At 39.2% G+C, this 22,710-nt stretch overlaps 1 protein-coding gene across 9 annotated transcripts in view; it reads right to left on the bottom strand.

Moving 5' to 3' along the window:
* The window catches only part of PARD3 (par-3 family cell polarity regulator), a 341,196-nt gene that overhangs the window by 16,917 nt on the left and 301,569 nt on the right, over nt 1–22,710 (bottom strand). For all 9 annotated transcript variants that reach the window (XM_030940996.1, XM_030941003.1, XM_030941000.1 and 6 more), the window contains one exon: nt 5,183–5,303. In XM_030940996.1, coding sequence (XP_030796856.1) covers nt 5,183–5,303 — 121 coding nt within the window. The remainder of the gene's footprint in view (nt 1–5,182; nt 5,304–22,710) is intronic.

Raw genomic sequence — 22,710 nt, 5'->3', positions numbered from 1 at the left:
TCAGAATACATAGGAGAAGAGAAGAAAAGGATTCCAAGATGCAAAAAGCTCATTTTGTAAAACAGATAATTAAAACCATAGACCAAGCTACATTTTAAACAACTGAGCAGCTCTTCCTAAGGTAACCATAAGCATTGGTATGAAAATTAATACACTAAGTAGAATTACAGTCACTTTAAGCTCATTTATATGATCAGTAAAATGGAGCAAGATCTCAGTTGCTTGAAAATGAAAAAAAATAATAATAAAAAGAAAAGAAAAGGTCAACTTCTGACCCATAATTTAGGAAATTATTCCATTTCTAAGGTAATCAGCCTGTCATCCAAATAATTCCCTGCTCACTCATTACAGGAAACGTTAATACAAGCCCAGTTGTCTGTCTGAAGTTGCTATGGCATTTTGATATACAATAATTTGGCCCATGACCTTCAGCAGTTGAGTTTCCAAATGTACAAGATTTTTTCAAACATTTTCCCTAACATGATTGTTCATATTAAATAGATAACATAGAAATGCATTCCAGCCTATTCACTGTTCCCAAAGTTAAAATCTTATAAAGAGGCCGGGCGCGGTGGCTCAAGCCTGTAATCCCAGCACTTTGGGAGGCCGAGACGGGCGAATCACGAGGTCAGGAGTTCGAGACCATCCTGGCTAACACGGTGAAACCCCGTCTCTACTAAAAAATACAAAAAAAAAGCTAGCCGGGCGAGGTGGCTGGCGCCTGTAGTCCCAGCTACTCGGGAGGCTGAGGCAGGAGAATGGCGTAAACCCGGGAGGCGGAGCTTGCAGTGAGCTGAGATCCGGCCACTGCACTCCAGGCCGGGCGACAGAGCGAGACTCCGTCTCAAAAAAAAAAAAAAAAAAAAAAAAAAAAATCTTATAAAGAAACCAAAATAAATTTCAAATCATTTTCACTTTTCCCAATAAAAAACATCTAGAACTAACAAGTAGGAAACACTCATTTAGCCTCAAAGAAACCTGGAGGTCTCGCATGTGGATACTATGTCAGAAACCAGAAATAAACTCATCAATCTGAGTTCTCAAAGACATATGTCTGCTTCTCTGTTATATATTTAAAATATATTCCAACTTCAAAGAGGGGTTCTTTCAAGCCTTTCCTGACCACTGCACACTGATGTGGTCCTCACCGCTCCATGGTTCTCACCCCATGCACACCCCTAGCCTACCTCTGCTATATGGTACCAAGTATTCCTTTATTATTATTATTTTTTTTCAGTTCCACTGGAGAGTTCTGAGGGCATTTTTTCTTTTCGATCTTTGTTCTCCTGTACCAACCACAATGCCTGGGACATCGTAAGAACTCATTGAATTTGATGAATTAAATAATTAGTTAAAGAGTAAATGTCAAGATGCTGGTTTGGAATCCACATTCCCAGGCAAAGTCAAACGGCAAACACTGCTCCTAATGGCATGGTATGGAGAATGATAAGCTCAGGCAGGGCTGTGCCAGGTTGGAACTGTGTGCATGTGTGTTAACTATTTCCATATTCAGCTGCTGTTTTCTTCTTCAGCTTGACACCATGCTCATTACTCTTTTCAGCCCTTTTGTGTAAATATACATAGTTAAGAATGTATTTATCACACATCACAAAAGAATTCTGCTTCAAGAAATGTAGTAGGAATGGATTGAGTCAATTATGCCAGACAATATAAGCAGATTAACATAATTCTGTCATGTTGCTACATGGGAATGACTCAATTTACGTGATCATCTAGGAAAATGAACTAAATACCTTAGAAAATGTCATTAATAGTAATATTGTTGCAGAAGACAATTAGAGATTTTCTAGGGAACTCGTTTTATAACCTCCCAGAGTTAGGCAAGAATTGATTTCCTGAGGTGCTTTTACACCTGGATGCTGATCCCCCGGTGCCAGTTGCCCCATCTTCCTCACCTGAACTAAGTTAAAGCCCTTCAAACTACACTTGACCCTTGAACACCACAGGTTTGAACTCTGAGAGTCCACTGATACACAGAGTTTCTTCCACCTCTGCCACTCTGAGACAAGACTTACCCCCGCTCCTTTCTCCTCCTCCCCTGTCTACTCAATCTGAAGACAATGGAGAAGATCTTTATGATGATCCACTTCCATTTAATGAAAGGGAAATGTATATTCTCTTGTTTACGATTTTCTTAATAACATTTTCTTTCTAGTTTATATTACTGTAAGAATAGAGCATATAATACATATAATGTACAGAGTGTGTGTTAACCAACTGTCTATGTTATTGGTAAGGTTTCTGTTCAACAGTGGGATATTAGTGCAGAAGTTTTTGGGAAGTCAGAAGCTGCATGGGGATTTCTGATTGTGTGTGTAAGGAGGAAGGGGGATGGTCCTCCAACCCCCATGTTGTTTAAGGGCCAACGGTAGTACTGCTTCTTCCATTTTTTCCTCTTTGCCTTTCCTCCACAAAATTAGTTTTCCTCAAACTCTAATTTGGTTACTAAATCCCTTAATGAGCAGCTTTTATAGGTTTCTTGCTTTATGTAGAATAATACACTGTGAGTATTGGGTTTCAGGACCAAAAAGGACCTCAGAGATCGTCTAGACTTTAGAACAGTGATTCTCAAAGTTGAACTTGTTTCAGAATGAATTGGAAGGCTTGTTAAAATACAGATTCCTAGGCCCCACCCATAGAGGTTTAGATCTAGTAGGGTCAACGCAGGGCCCAAGAATATGTATTTCTAACAAGTTTCTAGGTGATGCTAAAGGTGCTGTTCTGTGATCTTTGAGAAGCTCTGATCTTCAGCAGCAGCTAACAGGATCTAGCCTCTATAGTTAACCAGAGAGGTTCTACTTGCATCTGCTTTACATTTAGCTTCTTCTGAAACTTCCGTTTCATCAAACGGTAACTGATATCCAATCATTTATTCTTTTTTTTTTTTTTTTTTTTTTTGATGTAGAGTCTCATTCTGTCGCTCAGGCTGGAGGGCAGTGGTGCGATCTCGGCTCACTGCAACCTCTGCCTCCCGGGTTCAAGCGATTCTCCTGCCTCAGTCTCCCGAGTAGTCTGGATTACAGGCATGTGCCACCAGGACTGGATAATTTTTGTATTTTTAGTAGAGATGGGGTTTCATCATGTTGCCCAGGCTGGTCTCAAACACCTGGCCTCAAGTGATTCACCAACCTTGGCCTCCCAAAGTACTGGGATTACAGGCGTAAGCCATTGTGCCTGGCCTGCAATCATTTATTCTAATCTTGGTTGAGAGATAAGAAAACTGAGGCCAGGAGAGCCAGGCCACCTGGCTATTGGGCCAGTGTTCTTTCCTAGCACAATTTCTCTTCAAACTTTCGATCTAGCATCGAAGCCTCTTCCTACATTTCTACCTTTAATCTCCTCTTCCCTTCAACATAACCAACCTCTCAGTTCCACATCAGCTGGGTAGTTTACCCTTCCTCAAATAAAATGCTCCTTTTTTTTTTTTTGAGACAGGGTCTCACTGCAGTCCCAACCTCCCAGGTTCAAGCAATCCTCGCAACTCAGCCTCCTGAGTAGCTGGGACCACAGGCATATGCCACCACATCTGGGTAATTAAAGACATTTTTTTTTTTTGTAGAGATAGGGTCTTTCTACATTGCCCAGGCTGGTCTCAAACTCCTGGGCTCAAGCAATGCTCCCGCCTTGGCCTCCCAAAGTGTTGGGGTGATGGTATGAGCCACCATGCCTGGCCTCCAGCCTTTTATAACACCATTCTTCCTTCTGTCCTACTCTTCCAAGTATCTAGTAAATTATATTCCCAACACTTTGTCTGAACTGAACTCGTCAACTTTATGGACACTAATCTCTGCTCTACTTCTGTAACTTACATGCAAAGATGGCGCGCCTTAGACCTCAACATCGTCTGAACTATCACCTCTACTTCCAAGATCCTAGAGTCCAAAACATATACTGTTTTGACCACAACCTCTTAGGCTTGAGAACCCCTAGATCCTGAGCCCTCTTGCACACTGCTAGGCTGTGAGGCTAACCTTTCCTTGAGCTATACTTGCCACCCCACCTGGACCACACGATGCTTCCCCAGTGTCCTTGCTAGGACTCCGGCACCTGCCTTGGCTTTCTGCCATGTCTATCTTCCAACCCCCACTATAGAATTAATCCACAAATTTATTCCTTCTATTCCCAGTCCTCTAAGCATTGCTGGTTAGGTCAGATTACCATGCTAACTGGACTTCCCAATACCCCATGCTACAGTGTCCTACCTTAAGCAGCTTATTTATTCACCTCTAACAGACTCACTCTCAACTCTCCCAAAGAGATTCTTCAAACTCCCCATCATCTCAAAAAATCTGCCCCAACACCTCCACTCTCAGAAGTGCTGTCATCTCTAGGGCGAAACACAAGATCAGAACACAGTTCTGGCATTGGGAAAGCCATTTGAAGTTGTTTTTCCCTGGTGGCTATGTGGAGGATGAACTGGAATAAGATGGATTCAACAAATACACAAGGTGGATGCAACAGATTAAAGATTACTAGACCTGGCAGAGTGGCTCACACCTGTAATCCTGACACTTTGGGAGGCTGAGGAATGAGGATCACTTGAGCCTAGGAGTTTGAGACCAGCCTGGGCAACATAGTGAGACCTGGTCTCTACAAAAAACTAAAAAATTAACCAGGTGTGGTGGCACTTGCCTGTAGTCCAGCTACTCTGGTGGCTGAGGTAGGAGGACTGCCTAAGCCTAGGAGTTCGGGGCTGCAGTGAGCTATGATCATACCACTACACTCCAGCCTGTGTGACAAAGCGAGACCTCATCTCTTAAAAAAAAAAAAATTACTAAACACTGTACTTTGTACATTACAGGCACAATGGAGAAGTGTTGAACAAATTAATCTTGGCTCTGATTCTGAGAATATGTATCTATAGAAAAATAGTTACTAAATTTAAAAAAATTCTTAGCTGAGAGTGACAATACTTTTGTTATGTCTTGTCATAAGGCTAGTGAAACCTATTATGCAATGGACAGATGGTGGAATAAGACATAAAATGAAATTAGCAATGATGAAACCCATATGGAAATGAGGAAAAGGTCAGTATGTTAAAGGTCAAAGGAATTTGACTCCATCTTGTCTCATTTCATAGAGCATTGAGGTCATAGCTTACTGGCCTTTGCTGCAGGGAAGTTGTAGGATCATTCACTGTGCTGAAGAACCAATTACTTACCCAGGGTTGCTCAAAGCTGTAGGTCCGTCGACGATCTTCTACATCTTCATCCTGCTTTGCTTGCTGAAATTCTTGCCTCAGACGCTGTATCCGATCATGATTGCTAGGAGTTGATCTGTTACTGAAAGAAAGATGAGGCAGCAGTGAATACCCTTCAGAAATATTATCTGTGAACTGCAGTTGCTAGCAAAACATGGCAACTTGCTATGAAATAATGCCATTTAAGAGAAAGTGAATTTTTAAAACAATATGTGGGCATTTAAAATATGTTTTCATTTTGGTTTTAGGATTAAGGCTTATTGAGGTATTTTAGATATTCAAGAGGGTAAGCAGTATTTTTAGATATTCATTTTTATTCGCTGTTCTTTAAAAGCTTCCTTTCCTTTCTGTAATCTAGCAAGGTGTTGGCAGGGAAGTTTTTTTGGAAAGGACATTGCATTAAAAGTCAGAAACAACAGGGTCTGGTCCTAGTTTCTGTACCTTCTTAGACTAACGTACTTAATGTTTCTAAGCTGAAGTTTTTTAAACATAGGAAGTACAGATAATAATTTTACTCTAAATATCTGAGTTGTAATAATCAAGTGATAGGACACCATGAAATACAGCTGCACAAATGTACAGCAATATTTTCATAATACGAGGTTCCTATTTATGAGTCATCAGAGGTCTATAAAGAAAATGCAATTCTCACAGCAAAAATTAACAGCATTTTAAAAATAAGTTCAAGTGGTAGTTTGATTTAACCAGTTAGTTAATAACAATATGGCCTTCTTTTTGTATAGTATTGAATTTTGTTTTATTCTCAGAAACACCTTAAAAGTTCAGTGCAGAAGGTAGTATTTCATACACCTACCCACCCACCCACCTACACACACATTTACAAATGTAGTAACTGGCATTTAAAGAAGATAAGTGGTTTGTTTGGGGATCTCCCAGCTGGCCAGTGGGGAAAGTGAGACCAAAATCCAGATTTTCTGGCTCTCAGTCCAACCCTCATTTCACTATGCCATGCATATCACTTTTTAAAACATGTATCAGGCGCCAAAGCTCTTCATGTGTAAAATACAAATTTTAAAAAGAGTGTTTTCACAAGACTAACAGAGATGGATGACCAAAATTAAATCCATCATAAATCTCACAGCACTTTTGGTCTATGCCATTCACTAAAGCAGTAAGTTTCATCCTATCAGTGATATGAACGGGAGACAGGGAAGTACTGGGTGGGAGAGGGTGGTTCCTCGGCAAAGGTCCCACCCTCAAAAGTCTGGAAACCCATAACCCTAAATGGGAACAGGTATTCCTGTTTTTGCACTCAAAAGTTGCCTTTTTGGCCCACCATGCCCCCCTATCCTGTACCCATATCCTGTACCTGCAAAGCCCAGGCTCCACGAACAGACAAACAGAAGGGTAGAAGAGTGGCAGAATGGTGCAACAGAGAAGGAGAGATGAGAAGGAGCATCTAAACGTCAAGAGGAGTTTGGCTGGGGATGGCTGGAGAGGAGATTGGGCCACTGGATGGCCAAACTCCAGTGGAAGATCATCTTCCCACCCCATCCCCTTTCCAGCTTCCCATCCATCCCACAGAGAGCCACCTCCATCACCCAATAAAATCCCCACATTCGCCATCTTTCAAGACCATGTGTGACCTGATTCTTCCTGGATGCCAGACAAGGGCCTGGGTACCAAGGGGGGCACTGAGCTGGTTAACACTTAAGCCATCTGCAGATGGGGGAGCTAAATGAGCACTGTAACACTGCCCACTGGAGCTTCAGGAATTGCAGGCACCCACACCTAGACATTACCGTGGGGATGGAGCCCCGGCTCCGGTACCTGCGCATCTGCGTGCTCCCCCTCCCCTAAGGGGTCTGGGCACGCACAGCAGTCGAATAGATGAGCCTCTGTTGCATGTCCTGTGAGGGGAGTCAGGGAACTCTCTCGTTTCATCAGGAAAACTATTCAAGCCTATCAGACATCTATGTCTCCACAACAGAACGTCAGACTTCTTGAGGACAAGAACCACATCTTCTCCTTATCATATATACCCTCCAAGCTGCTAGCAGAATGGAAAGCTGCAAAGCTATTAGGAAGACCAGGTCTCTTCACAAAAGCATGTTGCCCTGGTTACTCAGTGTGTGCCAGGGTTCTGTTGGCTGCACCCCTCCTGGATGATGTGATTTGCGAGAGGTAGCTTGGAAAGAGAAATTCTGTCACAGTAGACTACATAAAATTCTCAAAAGGACATAAGTCTACGTGTAATTCCACATATTTTGAAGAATCTCAAAGGTTCAAGAATCTCAGATTGAACATGTTCATGTACAGGCTCATCATGTTAACATCTTCTAAAAATATGGAATAGCCTTGCATCATTTAACATATCGGGGGGGGGGGTCCCTGTACCTTCATGTATCAATTTCACTAGAGTGTCTAGAATATACTGTCAATACATTCAATGTGATTATTTTCTCAGTCAATAAAAGCTTGTCTTTCTTTGCTTTTCTTCTAACAAATCTGAACTGATTGGCCTGGAACATTAAAGGTGAACAGGTCTGTAAATTGGGCTGTCTGATGACATGAGGCTTCAGTCCACGTCACTTCAAAATGTCCCTCCGCACTTTTGAGACAGGCAGGTTGTTATTCCTACTGGCTTTAAAATATATATATATATATATATATATATATATAGTCCTATATTGTTGAACTGTCTAATCTAAAAAACACTCTGCTCTCTACGTGAAACCATAATAGTGTAGGCATGAATGAGGATGGTTACCTTCATAACACAAAAGAGATAGGAAAGTGGGCATTCCTGAATCTCACTGCCATTTTTCCACCTGTGCTTTTTTGTTTCTGGCATACTTTATAGCTTTTATGGGAGGATTATAGAAGGTTTGACTGACAAAGTATTTTACAAATCTAACCAGAAGTATTCTTCTATTATTTTCATGCAGCATAGAGAGTTTTAAGCCCATAATTATTAGGATCATGAAGTCCAAACCATTGATAAAAACTAATCTCCTACTATTTGCAATTAACTGAAAGTCTGTTTTCCCGACAAAAGGAGTTGACCCAGTATCCTCAATGTTAAATTCTGGTGACACTGGTGTTTTTCACAGCAAAAGATAAGTTCTGGAAGTCACTTCTGCCTTTGTTTCCAAATCTGGGGAGCTAGGCAGACCTTTGGTTTCACCCTCTTTTCCTCTGCTCTTTCTCTTCCAATACTCTAGAGAAAGCTGGCTGACTTGTCTAAGACTAGCAAAACCACTTTAATATCTGAAGTTGGAAAACAGGCTGCAATGGTTTTCATGATTGATGATGATTTCCAAAGACTGGAAGACCGTCAAGCCCCCTTGGGGAACAACAATTGGCAGTCTGAAGGTGAAATTCTGGCTTTGAGAGATGAAACCATTGCAACTGCTCAGTTCTGTCTCTCAGGCCAGTCTATAATGAGCCAATAATTCAAATTTGGACTTTTAAAGTTCTTGGTGAGCTCTTCTGCCAAGAAAGCTAAAGGAAATTTGAAATATTCATTAGCAATAGTGACTCATCCCTACACATCCTAATCAACTTATATTTAGGTTCACTGCCAACTTAAAGTTGGTCATTATTTTTTTTGTGTGAGAAATATAATAAAAATACCATCCGAGTTGATCAGATGGGTGAGACAATAAAACCCTTAATGAAGAGTCAGAAATCATAGTTTACAGATAGTCCACAAGAGTGGCATCTACACAGGGATGCTGAGAGGAACAGAGAGATACTTTCTGTATAAAACATCCACACAGACAGCTATAAGACAGTTTTAGTCCAATACCAACACTCAGCCTCCGCCAACACATTGGCTTTGTACCCAACTGGAACTTACTTTCATGTTTTAACTAAATGAAGAGGGTTTGCTTTTGGTTCAGTGATGATCTGGGCTTTGGTTTTTGTTGTTTTTTCCTGACAGGTTTAAGGAAGGTACGGTACCTAGGATCACACACTACAGAGATTCCTAGCCCAGCGTGCACAGAACAATATGATCCTGAATTATATGCAAGATCCACAATTACTATGGGGATTGCAGTCTTTGATGTCAGAGGCAGACCATGCAGTGTACAAGGCTTTTACATCTTCAGATTGGATACTACCATGTACTTCCTGAATGTGGATACCCATTCAGGCTAAAAGGAGCAATGAGCCTATCTGCAGGGAAGCACTGAAGCCTGCCCGTGCCCCACAGGCATGCCAGCTCAACCATTTCCTTAGGTACGATGAGGGAACAGAAACCTCACAACAGCGGTTCTCATCTATACGCACTGTGTATTTGAGAACCATTCAGAGAGCTTGTTAAAAAATACTGATTGCCAAGGCCTGCCTTGAGAAATTCTGAGTCAGTCTAGTGCAGGGTCCAATAATTTATACATATACGAATTCAGAACATACTACAGGTATACAGACAGCACTCTGAAGATAATGGCTGCAGTTGGTAGACTACTGCCATGAAGGGATGCTGGCCTGGTGTTGCTTCTTTAAGAGAAGTTGGAAAGACAGTTTTCTCTCCCAAATTTAAAATGTTCACTTACTTTACTTTTTAAATTCTAGGTAAGCCAAATAACGATTTTGTCCATTGGTGGCTAGCCTGTAACCACTGGTTCACATTCTGCAGACATTGCCTGTTTTATGTGTCGCTTCTGCAGGCTATTTACTTTCATTGCACCAAAATAATAAGGCTGGTGGTCCTCTAGTAACAGTCCCTCAAAATACGTTAAAACCGATAACCAGGCACTGTCCAGATAGTCTTGTTTCTCCTAAACTGTCCCCACCTTCTGAGCTGCCTAAGCCTGAACCTGGATATCCTTCCTTGCAGGCCTGAAGTCTCACCTATCTATTCAGAGGAGTATACGCTGAGAGAGAGGAGTTTGTGATGTGACTGATTAATTCTTTATGGATTAAAAATACTTTAACATTTGCATTTTTTAATTATGCAAAAGAAATCTGAAAACCTGGGAGAGATTAGTTTTAAGATCCAGAATTCAGTGGAAGGGAGAAGTAACCACTCTTTTTTTTAAAGTAAGGTGGTCTCGGTATACACTATCCTTCCCATAGCAGGGGGAGAAAAAAGAAGAGCGAAGGTAGACAGGAGGAGGAAATAAATTGTGGCAGGCTCTCCACATTGTTCAGAAGGCAGAGATGATTATAAACTCTGGTACAGGAGAAGAAAAGGTGCCAAAGAAGAGAGGAAGATATAGTTGCTCATGTTTTTCTTTCTTTAATACCCTCTTCTTTCCCTTCCATCTTTCCAAATTCTACCAGTAAGTCTAAGACCTCAATCCACTTCCTTGCAGCCTTTCTTCACTACTCCAGCCCACATTCATCTCTTCCTTTCAGTTCACCTGTAATTGTCCCCCTGACCCAAATACTGACTTAGAGTTTATCAGAATGGGCATGTGTATGGGATTTTCTCTCTTAGGTCTGTGCCTTCATCACAGCCATTCAACATGTACATATCTTGTACGTCACTTCCCTGCGGCAGAACAAATTGATCAGCAAATATCTGTGATGGATGGATTTAAGGTGGCCCTAATGTCCACACCTTCTGGGGTTCACACCTTTATGCACTCCTCTACCCTTAAATGTGGACAGAACCCACACTTGCTTTTTTTAAGATTTAATTTGATTTTAAGTGCTGGGATACATGTGCAGGATGTGCAGGTTTGTTACAGAGGTAAACGTGTGCCATGGTGGTTTGCTGTGCACTTGCTTCTAACCAATGCGAAACGCAGCAGTGATCATGCCATGTTTGTGGTTACCACTGTGGTGTCCCTCTTGCTTGCCTCTGTCTCTCTCCCTGCTGGTACTGAAGTCGCAAGGAGCCAAGAATCCCACAGCCGCACGGAACAGAATGCTGTCAACAATGATGGAAGCAGGGAAGCTGGTATTTCCCAAGTAGTAGCCTCCATGTGAGAACCCAGTCTGGCTGACTCCTTGATTGCACCCTGAGGGAGAACCTGAGCAGAGGATCCAGCTCAGTCATGCTGGAACTCCAGGCCCACAGACACTGTGATATAATCAATGTGTGTTGTTTTAAGCTGCAAAATTTGTGTTACATTGTTTTGTAGCAAAAGAAAAGGAATACCCCATTGATGTTGGCCTTGGCCATGTGACTTGTTTTGACCGACAGGATGTCTGTGGATGTGACACAAAAGGAGTTTGAAACTGATTGAATGCTGGGTGTACTCTTTGTGCTCCTGACTTCTACCGTAACAAGAACATGCCCACAGTCTAAGAGACATGGAGTGAATATGAATCCAACCTGCAGCTTCAAGTCAAGCCCAGTAGAGCCTGGCCTAGATCAGCCAACCCCCAGCCTCTCTGTAGATGTCTGAGCAAAAAGTAAATGCTTGTTATTAGAGGCCATTATGTTAGGAAATTTGCTATGTGACAGCACTGCAGCAATAAACTCTCTAGACCTCCCTCCTCAGACCGCCCCCCACAAATACTACCACCCCATCACTTTAAACAGCAATATGGGGGCTGTACATTCTTGTTAAATTCAAGGAAATAAAGTATGGACAGATTTAAGGTGGCCCTAATGTCCTAGAAACACATAGGCCCTGCCCACAAGTGGAACCAAACAAATGCTGCTTGTTGCAAAAGCATGTTGCTAGAAGAGTGGAATAAAAGACAGGCATCACATTTTACAAGCGAGTTTTACCATGATCATTCATAGAATTAGTCACTGCAAAGTTCTGGTCTCTGGGAAAAATTGCACAAAGTAAATACTACTGCAGAAGATGTAACTGAAAAATGCTCACTGCCAGATCTTAATACATGAAACCAATCAAATGTGCTTTCCAGTGAATACCAGTCTATAGTCAAGAATGTCCCATGGAAATCTATTCAATTGCTTAGGGTGATACCTTTTGTCAACCTCCCCACTACTGCACGCAAAACACCTCACCTCGCCTCTGTGATCTCTGAAAGTCAGCCTCCTGAGAGACCAAGGCAAGAATGTGAGTGCTTTCCTGGAGTCCAGGGAAATATACCTGCCAACCAGGTGATTCGGTAAAGCTGAACTAAAGGGCTCATTGCTGGTTTCCCTTTCTGGCAGAGATTGATGACCTGCTGGGATCTGGGTCAAACACACAACTCACAAAGAGATAATCCCCGTTAGCATTTGATTTACTTAGTTTGTCAAGAGCTCAGGACTTGAAAGATGCCCTTCAAATCCACTACTTACAAAAGCATAGGTACATGGTAAAGATTTTTTGTTAACCATATCAGCTTATATCATTTGGCCATTTCCCTTTTGCTATCTACTTCTCAGCCCTAGCAATTTACTTTTTGGCCTATGTACAAAATTCTATTCCAAATGCTAGTGAATTTCACACCTGCACTTGGCATCCAATTACTGCAGATGAAAAAGGGACATTATTCTTTTCCCAATTAAAAAAAATTCAAGAAGTTAATTTCCAAATTGTGTCAGCAATCCTGGAAATAATGCAATACCACACTCAAAAAAAAGCTTTTTCTATTGATACATTTCTATCACTCCGACAGTTTTCCCATGTACACATCACAGGGGAAAACATATTCTATAGTTCTGCTAACTGCCAAGCTCTCCACTTAAGAAAATCTTTTCTCTTTCACCAGCCAGCATTCAAAGTCCTGCAACTTAAGAAACATCATCATGGTCTGCTTCCCAGCACACACAGAAGGGAGAAGACAGTAGGTTAAAGCTTCTAAGACTCAATTCATTTATACTTGAAGGTCCTGTTTTCTTGAACCCTGACTTTTCCAAGCCTTGACGACGTCTTTGGGTAACAACTCAATCTTCACAGGAGGTTCTTGCATTGCAGTCTCCTCCTTTAAGAAAAATGTATCGCTTTACTGACTTCCTTCATAGTTCCACAAATGGAAGGACTCAAGATCCAGCCCATTAGTAAAAAACCCACTTTCCAAGAATATTGTTTCATCTTCACTGGAGAAAAATGAGAGCACTTTTTCCTTCCTTGCCCAATAACTAATTCTTCTTGTATCCTGGGAAAGAAAATACTCTGGGTTATTTTACTTGTACCAATGGTTAAGTCCAAACTTCAGCTATTTCACAGATGTCATTTAAAGCAGACACCAGGACCAGAGTAGGCAAAAAGTGACTCCGGAAGAAACAGATGTTGGGCAGACCCGTCACGAAGCCTTAGTAACAGGCAGCCAGCAGTGACCACCAGCGTCTCAGATCATTAAGCAATGTCTTACTGTGATGTCATGCATGGATGTACAGAGTTGTAATCCTTTCAAAACAAACAGACTGTCAGCATGACAAAGTGGATACAAACAAGTTCTTGAACTGGGATGACTAAAGCATTGGGGGGATAAATGTCACTGAACTAAAAAGGGATCCTATGATACAGAACTACCAGATAACGACACTATGTAGAGAGGCAGGCAAACAACCTGCTTCCCACCTAGATATTTTTCTATACTGATGAGCAATTCCATAAAATATTCCTGATCTCTAGGTAAATAGTTCTAACCTACAGATGTCAGAACTGAGTTCTTAATTGCTGTAAATTAGTGAGCAAACACAGGTTTCTCATTAAACCCATTACGCCCTGTATGTTAAAATGGAACACTTACCATTTGCTTTTGTTTTTTGTTATTTTAGAATATTTTTCTCCTGGTTCTCAAATCAGGAGCATTCTTGGTAAAATCGTAGGTATAAACAGTGAAGCAGAGAGACATGGTCAGGATACGTGTAGCAGGTTCCTGCCCCTTGAAGTGTTTATTCTTGGAGAGAACACCTTTAAATGGCCATGGATTTGTCTAAATTTTAACAGTGAGCAGTATTGTGCCTTTATCTTTGCTTTCTTAAGAAAGAGTAAACTGATGTCACCCCCTGTGAAATCGTTTGCACTTTCTCCCACAGTACGTGTTCAAAGCACACACGGTGGGCCTCCTGTCGCCTGTATCACCTGTACAGTTTGTGAAAAAGTATTAATTGCTAAATTAAGAGAGAAGGGAAAGAACAGACTAAAATGCCACAGAAAAGCAAACTGTGAACTTTCAAATTAGTTAAGCATGAGACCAAGCTGGCTAAGAAGACTGGGGCTTTTGACTATGGCTGTGTCTCAGGCTGGACGACTTATGAGAAATGGAGGAAGGGTGGGAGGGTTAAACCAAGAAATGTATCAATTATCAAACTACAAATAAAAATAGCTCCTCTGCACAAGCTTCATTAAGTTTTATCAGCAAGTATCTTGGGGTTTTACACTCAAATCACAGGTCATAAATTCACAGTAAATCCCCCATATGTTCACCAAACACCTGAATTCAATTTCTCTTCTGGTTGTGAAGTAGGAATGTGGTGCCCACATTAATTATGCATGCAAAGTTAGTTTCTAACAAGGGCTGCTTCTTTTGTGATGCTTAAGGGTATTTATAACATCTGAAATTTTGGGATAGATCCTTCTTTAATCTTACCACTTGTATACTAGTAAGTAAGTGTAAACTCTCTTCTCCAAATTTGAACATTGAAAAAAATCATAGTTGGTAAATATCTTGTTATAGTCTTTGCATTTTTCTATGATAATCCCAGACATTTATGATATTGCACAAATGGTCTTGATACTGACTTTAAGGTTTTTAGACAAATATTTCTGTGGTTATGTACAAATCACCCTGAATTACAGAGAAAGTCTAAACTGAGGCTAAGTGGCTATATTCATATAAGTCTATGTATACATGTGAAATTAACTACTTAGGAAATATCATGTCAGTTTCAGTTTATTTTCACAGTTTTACTCATCATCTGTAATATAAAAAGAATTATGAGAAACTCATGCAAATCCCAAAGGTACTCACTTTGCTCAGCTGATAAAATTCATTTCCAGATTCTGACACCCATGATTTGTTGTCCATTTCACACCAATTTCGGTGTAATAAATCACAACAAATTAAAAACATACAGCTATGTTCTCTGGGTTAAAAAGGTGGTCTTCAAAGCTGTTAATCCTGCATTTGCTTCTGATGTGATAGTTCCAGTTCTCCAGATGCTTTATGGATCACAGGGAGGTCGTCTCTCCATTGGAAAGCCTCAGGACTAGATCTTACTCCAAGTCCCTCTGTGGTCTCTGGGTAACAGGGCTATCATTTTATAAGCAACAAAACCTCAGGAATGTACCCCTCACCCTATTTTATTACTTTCATCACTCTTCCTTATTAGCTTGTCATTGGTCTCAGGCAGGAGTGAGAAAAATTTAGTTTTACTTTTTGAGGGGAAGTCCTCCAGCAACAAAGAACACACACATGCACAGACATACATAACTTCAGGACCCAACAATAAATACACACAAGAAAGCCCTAGGTAGCTGATCTTACCCAGTGTCACAAAAATGATTCAAGCTGGTTTCTACTCAAAAGGACAGCTGAATCTATCACAGCCATACCTCCAATAGGGCATCTGCTGAAAACTCAGCACGAAAGTAACACTGCTTAGCAAGTTTTTAAAAATTATCATTATCAAACTAATTATCAAGATTTTGGTTTAAGAAGCCATATTCGACTAAGAGTGACTATTGTGAGAGTGTGTGTTAGAGCATTAAAGGTTGGCTTCCTCAGGACCCTGTGAGGTATGTGGTCAAAGGGCAGGGGCTGAGGTCTGGGCCTCTCAAGTCTCTTGACTCTCTAGCAGGTAATCTTAACATAGATTTAGGCAACTAATGGATGAGAGAAAATTTTTCAGGGTATACCTATGAATTTAAATGCATTTTAGAAAATAAAATGTTGGCTGGGTGGGGGGGCTTATCCCTGTAATCCCAACACTTTGGGTGGCCAAGATGGGAGCATCGCTCTAGCTAGTAGTTTGAGACAAGCCTGGACAACATCATAAGACCCCATCTCTAAAAAAAAAAAAAAATTAGCTGGGTGTGGTGGTATGTGTAGGCCCTGCTACCTGGAAGGCTGAAGCAGGAGAACTGCTTGAGCCCAGTAGTTTGAGGCTGCAGTGAGCCATGACTGTACCACTGCACTGTAGCATGGGTGAAAGAGCGAGACTCTGTCAAAGAAAAAGAAAGAAACAAAGAAAAGAAACAAGGGAAAGGAAAGAGAGTGGGGTGGGGGCGGGGAGGAAGGGAGGGAGGAAAGGAGGAAAGAAGGAAAGACAGATGGATGGAAGGGAGGCAGGCAGGCATCAATTTTCTTCACACAATGCAAGAAAGCAGTTATAATGGTTAATGCCCAAAGTGCACTTACTTTTCATTGTGTGATTTTCTTGAATTCTCTAATAAATGGCAAGGATGTGTAAGGGATTCTAACAGGTGAGAACTGAAGAAATTTTATGGATTATATTATTCATTCAATGAAACCACCTGGGATACAAAGTTTAGCCAGTTGTGACCCACAGTTGAAGTCTGTGCCTCAAACTAAAATATACATTTAGGTGTCTGATTAAAGAGCAAATGAAATTCAATCTTACAGGTGAAAAATCTTGACAAACTAAAAAGAGTGAAATACAGGATTATAAAAATTTGAAATAAAGGCTGGGTGCAGTGGCTCACGCCTGTAATCCCAGCACTTTGGGAGGTTGAGGCAGGTGGATCACGAGATCAAGAAATCGAGACCATCCTGGCCAACATGGTGAAACCCTGTTTCTACTAAAAATACAAAAATTAGCTGGGTGTGGTGGTGCATGCCTCTAGTTTCAGCTACTTTGGAGGCTGAGGCAGGAAAATCGCTTGAACCCGGGAGGCGGAGGTTGCAGTGAGCTGAGACTGCGCCACCGCAGCCCAGTCTGGCAACAGAGCAAGACTTTGTCTCAAAACAACAACAACAACAACAATTGAAACAAAAAGGCAATGGAAATTAAATTACAAAACTCTGATGGGTTTTGATGACACAATAAAATGATTATCATGTTCTCCTTCATATTAGAAAGGTTTTATCATACAGGCATAGAAACTAATTATAGAACCATTATTTTAATTCTTTAATCGCGAAATGATTACAAAGAATTCAAGGCAAACATTTTCTTTGTTTTTGCTTTCTGTCTTTAATGACAGCATAATTGCAAAACAGTATACGAAACTAAACTATCTTTTTTTAAAAGAAAAAATTCCAGTGCAATGCAGTACTTAATTCTAAATCATGTCATAATTCTAAATCATGGATAAATTCTACAGGCTTTCTTGAAATGACTCAGAATATTAAATAATGTAACAGGAGATATATCACCTGTAAGTTTCATAAGAGGCTAACTCTGAAACTTCTTTGAGAATCAGAATAAAATTAGTGAAACATACATCTAATAACCAGTTTTCTAAAAAGAAACCATTAATGAAGAGTTTGTATTACTGTTTTTTAAACATTTTAAAGATCATTAAAATATTCTTCTTGATTGATTTTTTGACTTCTATTTATGCCCTTGAACTTCATAATTATTCATTAATAGTTTTCTGAGCTTTTTTTCTATTTATAACTTGGCCATTATTTATCTGGAGAGAGGGAATAAATGACATAGAAACGTTAATTAATTTAACTTCTCATGTCATATTTAGTTAAATTTATTAGGAAAACTAAAACAGTCTGACCATATTGGTTTGGAGTTACTGATAGATTTTGAAAACTGGAGTTATTGACAGATTTTGGAGTTATTGATAGATTGTGAAATGGCCTGCAACATTCTTCTGTTGATTACATTTTTTTCAAAGTAATACTACATGAGTACAGTTTATATTTTAAAATGCTAAAAGCCTTAAAAGAAACTTATCCTTCATCACATCTTGTCTCTGACCACCCAATCCCATGAAAGACTTTTAAAAGCTTTCAGCTGTTTTCTATGATATTTCTTTTTAACTCAACCTGAGATACTCAGAATGAATCAATCATAATTCCTGGTTTGTGATACACTCTTGTTAGTGATGGTTTCATTGCTTACTTTCATTTAGTTATGATTTTCAGTGCCATGCTCAATATTATTAAATGTAAGTTGTCAATATGAATCTATCACACAAAGCAAAAGCTAGGGATTTAATAATAATCCACATCTAACCAAATTCCTCTGGTATTTAGATATTTCTGAGTAATATATTTATATCAGTATCTCCTGATTTATTACTGTTAAACACACCTGTTGACTTCCTACGAAGGTAGATGAAGTATTAGCTCTCTTAAACTCAAATCCAAATTCTGACTCCAAATTCCCATCTTTCACATCTTCCCAATATAATTGTAGCAAAATTTATATGAAAATGATTTTTCAAACTAATTTTTCAGATTTCCAGGAGAACACATCTATCATGGCTTATTAAGCCCTTTTTTTTTTCCTGGAGCCCTCTAACCTCGAAAGCTTCCACAGCATACTCCAATCTGGGCTGCCTGCTCCCTGGTTTTCTGCACCACAGAAGTCCTGGGGCTTGTTAAAGCACACATTCTGTAGCTGCCTAAAAGGGTATTAGAAGTAAAATATTTGTGTTTGTATCCTTTAAATATATGTATTCTATATTTCTACCACTCAATGACGGTTTGGCTAGGTATGGAATTTCAGGTAATAAAACATTACCCTTCAATATTTGACTGTGTTGCTCTACCATCTTCTAGCTTACAAGGCTGATGTGAAGAAATCTGATTGTATTCTGATTCCCAACTCTTTACTCTCTCTCTCTCTCTCTCTCTGTGTGTGTGTATATATATATTTTTTATTTTTTATATATTTTTTACAGGATCTTCTCTTTCTGGTATTCCAAAACTTCACAATGCTGACCTTTTTGGAAAAATGCATTTTGCTCAGCACTAGGTGATTCTTTAATCTGGACTCTTACGTTCTCCAGTTCTGGAAAAGATTCTTGTGTTATTTCTCTAATAATCTCTCATTATCTCTATTCTCTCTTTCTAGAAATTGTTTTCTTTAAACATTGGACCTCCCAGAATGAAGTTTTGACTTCCTTTCTTTCTCACTATACTGCTCTTTGTCCTACATCTCATGTTTTCCTTTATGGGAAACTTCTCAACCTCATCTATCAAGCCTTCTATGGTGTTTCTTAATACTGATATTGTATTTATTATTTTCTAAGAGTTCTTTCATGTTTACTCAATAATCCTTTCCATAGCCTCCTGTTCTTTGATGGTTTTAATATCATTTCTATTTCACACAATTATTGTTTATAATTCTTTAATATTTTTCTCTTCTCTTAAATTTTATGTTTCCTCCAAGTTCTCAAAAAAAAAAAAAAAAAAAAAAAAAAACAAACCAAACTTTGTTGTTTTGGACTCTGTCTTCCACAATTAAGCCTTTTCTGAAATGTTTCACATGTTTTTCTGCCCTTTTACATTTAAGAGCGAAGCACCGAAAAGCAGATTAGTCACTGTGTGCTTCAGGGGGATTTATGAAGTGGTGGACGGGAAGGCTGGGCAGAGTGTCACTTTTTTGGTTGGGAATTCTCATGACAGTGTATGCGGACTTCATTTCCAGGGCAATTCCATGTCTTCCGAAGAGAAACTAACAATCTTTGGTGCGGGGTGCGTAAGCTTGATTCTTGACATTATGGTGTGATTCTGTCTTTCTATATTATAATAACTATGCCCATTTTCACAAAAATAGAGTTACTATTTCTATATCTCATTCTGTTTGTTGTTTTGGAGTGATTTCCAAAAGGAAAAGAGGAAGAAATAGCTTTACTCTCTAATGTTAGACTTTCTAATTTCTGTTATTCTTAATTCTCAATTATTTTCAAATAGCTCAAATATCTTTTCAAAAATAAAACTGGTATATGGATGCTTATATATTTTTTTAAGTAGATGAAAGGCATGGATGTAAATGTTCCAAAATGGTAACAGCTATTGGTTATAATTACAGGATTATGTCCACCACTTCCTAACACACTTTACGAATAATTTCTGTATTACTTTTTTACAATATTTATGGTTAACTTAGGGAGTAAATTTTTAAAACATTGAATTTGTAATCTACAAAGCTCCAAATACAAATACTCTCTTAAAGATTCAACCAAGTCTTCCAAACTTTTTCTCCCAAGCACATGATCTGGTGCTATACTCAAGCTAGTTTTCCTTTCTTTGACATGTGATGAAAATCAGTTTGGCTTTAGTTTTTGCCCACATTTACTCCTGCTGGTCAATGTGGTGACTGTGACATACAATTTTTAATCCTCCGTTTCAATCTTTGCTGGTCTTCACTCTTCAATCTCCTGCTAAAGAGTGACCAGCTCCTATTCTGATCTCTCAAGAGCATCCCACTGATGCTGGTGATAAAGAACGCTTCCCACTTTTCCCACTGCATGCTCCTGTCACCAGTATGAAGCACATGCCTCGAGAATTCAATTTCAGGCTCCAGCACATCCACACCAGTAGGTATTGTAGTTTTGTGGCAAAGACATGTAAATTGAACCTGATATAAGTTCCTGAAAATCACAGTCTTAGAAGAACCAAGTGGTAAGCTGATTAGCCAAAGGTTTACTGAATGCCTTTTTTGTTTGTTTCAATCCTTGTGTTTGAAAACGTTCCTAGAAAGCAATAAAGGTCTCATCCATCTTGAAAAGAAGGAATAATGGATATTCAACTTAAAAAAAACTTTTGAGATTTTCATGACTGATTGTTGAGTATTTTGTAGAAAAAAAGGAGGAAATTGAGTTCTTTTGCTTTCTCACTATTTTTCTGACAGACTCCCACCTCGCCCCAATAACAGCACTTTTATAGGTATCAACCTCTTGCTTCTAAAAGTGTAATTTGCAAACATATTGGCTACCTGTGGGTTTGCTTGGTTTCTAGCTAATTGAGACGTTATTGTGTTGTTGTTTAATACATGATTTTAAAATTATACTGCAGCTGATTAAAATGAGAAAAATACATCTTTACTATTGTGGAAGTTTTTGCTTTTTTTCCTCTGGTTTGACTTTTTTTTTCTCTCAATTTCAGGGATTTTCAAATTTCTAAAACAAAAGCAAATCAATATTTAATTCCAGACTCAAATGCTTAATATGTGGATAAAAATCTTTTGATCTTTATAAGTTTATTTATATAGTAAAATTTTCCCTTTACAATGTCTAAATTTATCTCCACATAATAAAATTTGTCTCACAATGATATCTACTTTAATTTGATACTTTACTAACTTTGTTTTGGAAAAAAATCCCAACTTAATATGATTATAGATTTAAAAAATATTTTTCTGTTTATATATAAATATAATATTTTCTTTAATCTTTCAGCTCCTATGAAAGGGCTGGGAAAACAGAGTACCAGTATCACCCAGCCGAGGTGCTACCAGAACATGAGCACAAGGGCCAAAGGTCACAGGAATTCAGGTGCACATTTCAAAACCACCTGGTGCCTCAAGGCTCAGTAAGGAAGGGGCAGTGCCAGCTTCTACCTGAGGACAGAGGAGAAAAGAATGGAGCAAAGCATCTGTTAAAACTCAGCATGATCCTCCCCAAGCAGACTGGGTACTTCCAACTGATATCCAAGTACTGGTGCGTAGGGAAACTAAGCCAAGACCAAACGGGACTAATGATGTGTTTGGAAGCATTAGAAGCCCAGAATGAATAGACAGAGATACTGACAAACACACTGACATACATACGGACACAGGCGTAGATTTAGGTATCAATATCAGCAATTGTCTAACCCAGCCACTTATACTAAAGAACCCCTTTGGGATTTCTTCTCTTGAGTTGGAAAAGACTTAGAAAATACATACTGAAATATTAGCCACGTTTGACATGAAGCTACATTAAGCCTCAGAAGTCACAGGCCTCCACAGACACCGTTTTGTTTTGTCTTTTCTCATATTGTAATGTCTCTATAGACTGGCGCTGATATTGTTTCATTTTGATATCATAATAGTGTCTCCATGGATTTTGGCTGACATTTTGTTTTGACATTATGTTACAACAGACCTCCACTGACATTTCATTTTGTCACCACAACATTGTTTCTATAGGTTTCTGCTACATTATTTTGCTTTGACATTAAAATGCCATCTCTGTGGTCTCAGTGCAATATTGTCTAGAGAACCTTTGGAGAAGGTATGGGGGTGCATGAAATAGGTAAGTAAAATGGTACCATGCAGAAATTTAATGAAGTTGAAGATGTTTTCCATAGAGATAAATTTATATGATACTCAATATTTGCAATATTGTTTCCAAGTCCTAGGGTTTATTACAATATAGATTCACTTAAGGTGTTAATTCTGTCTTTCCAATAAAAGGAGATCCCACAATCTCTTTTACAGGTCAAAACCTTCAAAGAATTAATCCTCTATCCCTCTGTTGCCAGAACCAAGTTATTTTTTTTTTTATGAATATGGCCTGAATTTTGTGTTGCAGAACTGTAGGAAGTATTTATGAAGTAAACAACTATAACCCTTTTAATTGTTGAGTTTAAGAAACCATTGATCATGACACATTTTATAAATGTCTAAGAAGACAGAAAATGCTGTCAATTAAAATGCCATGGATTATAATAAAGTATCTTGATGCCAGGGATTTTAAATTGTGAAAAGCTGAATCTTATAACTGATTAAAAATGGTGATGGTATGTAT

This window comes from Rhinopithecus roxellana, chromosome 11 (assembly GCF_007565055.1).
Source record: "Rhinopithecus roxellana isolate Shanxi Qingling chromosome 11, ASM756505v1, whole genome shotgun sequence".
Lineage (NCBI taxonomy): Eukaryota > Metazoa > Chordata > Mammalia > Primates > Cercopithecidae > Rhinopithecus > Rhinopithecus roxellana.
Note: the sequence above shows the minus strand (reverse complement) of the source record. Positions and strands in the feature narration are given on the sequence as shown.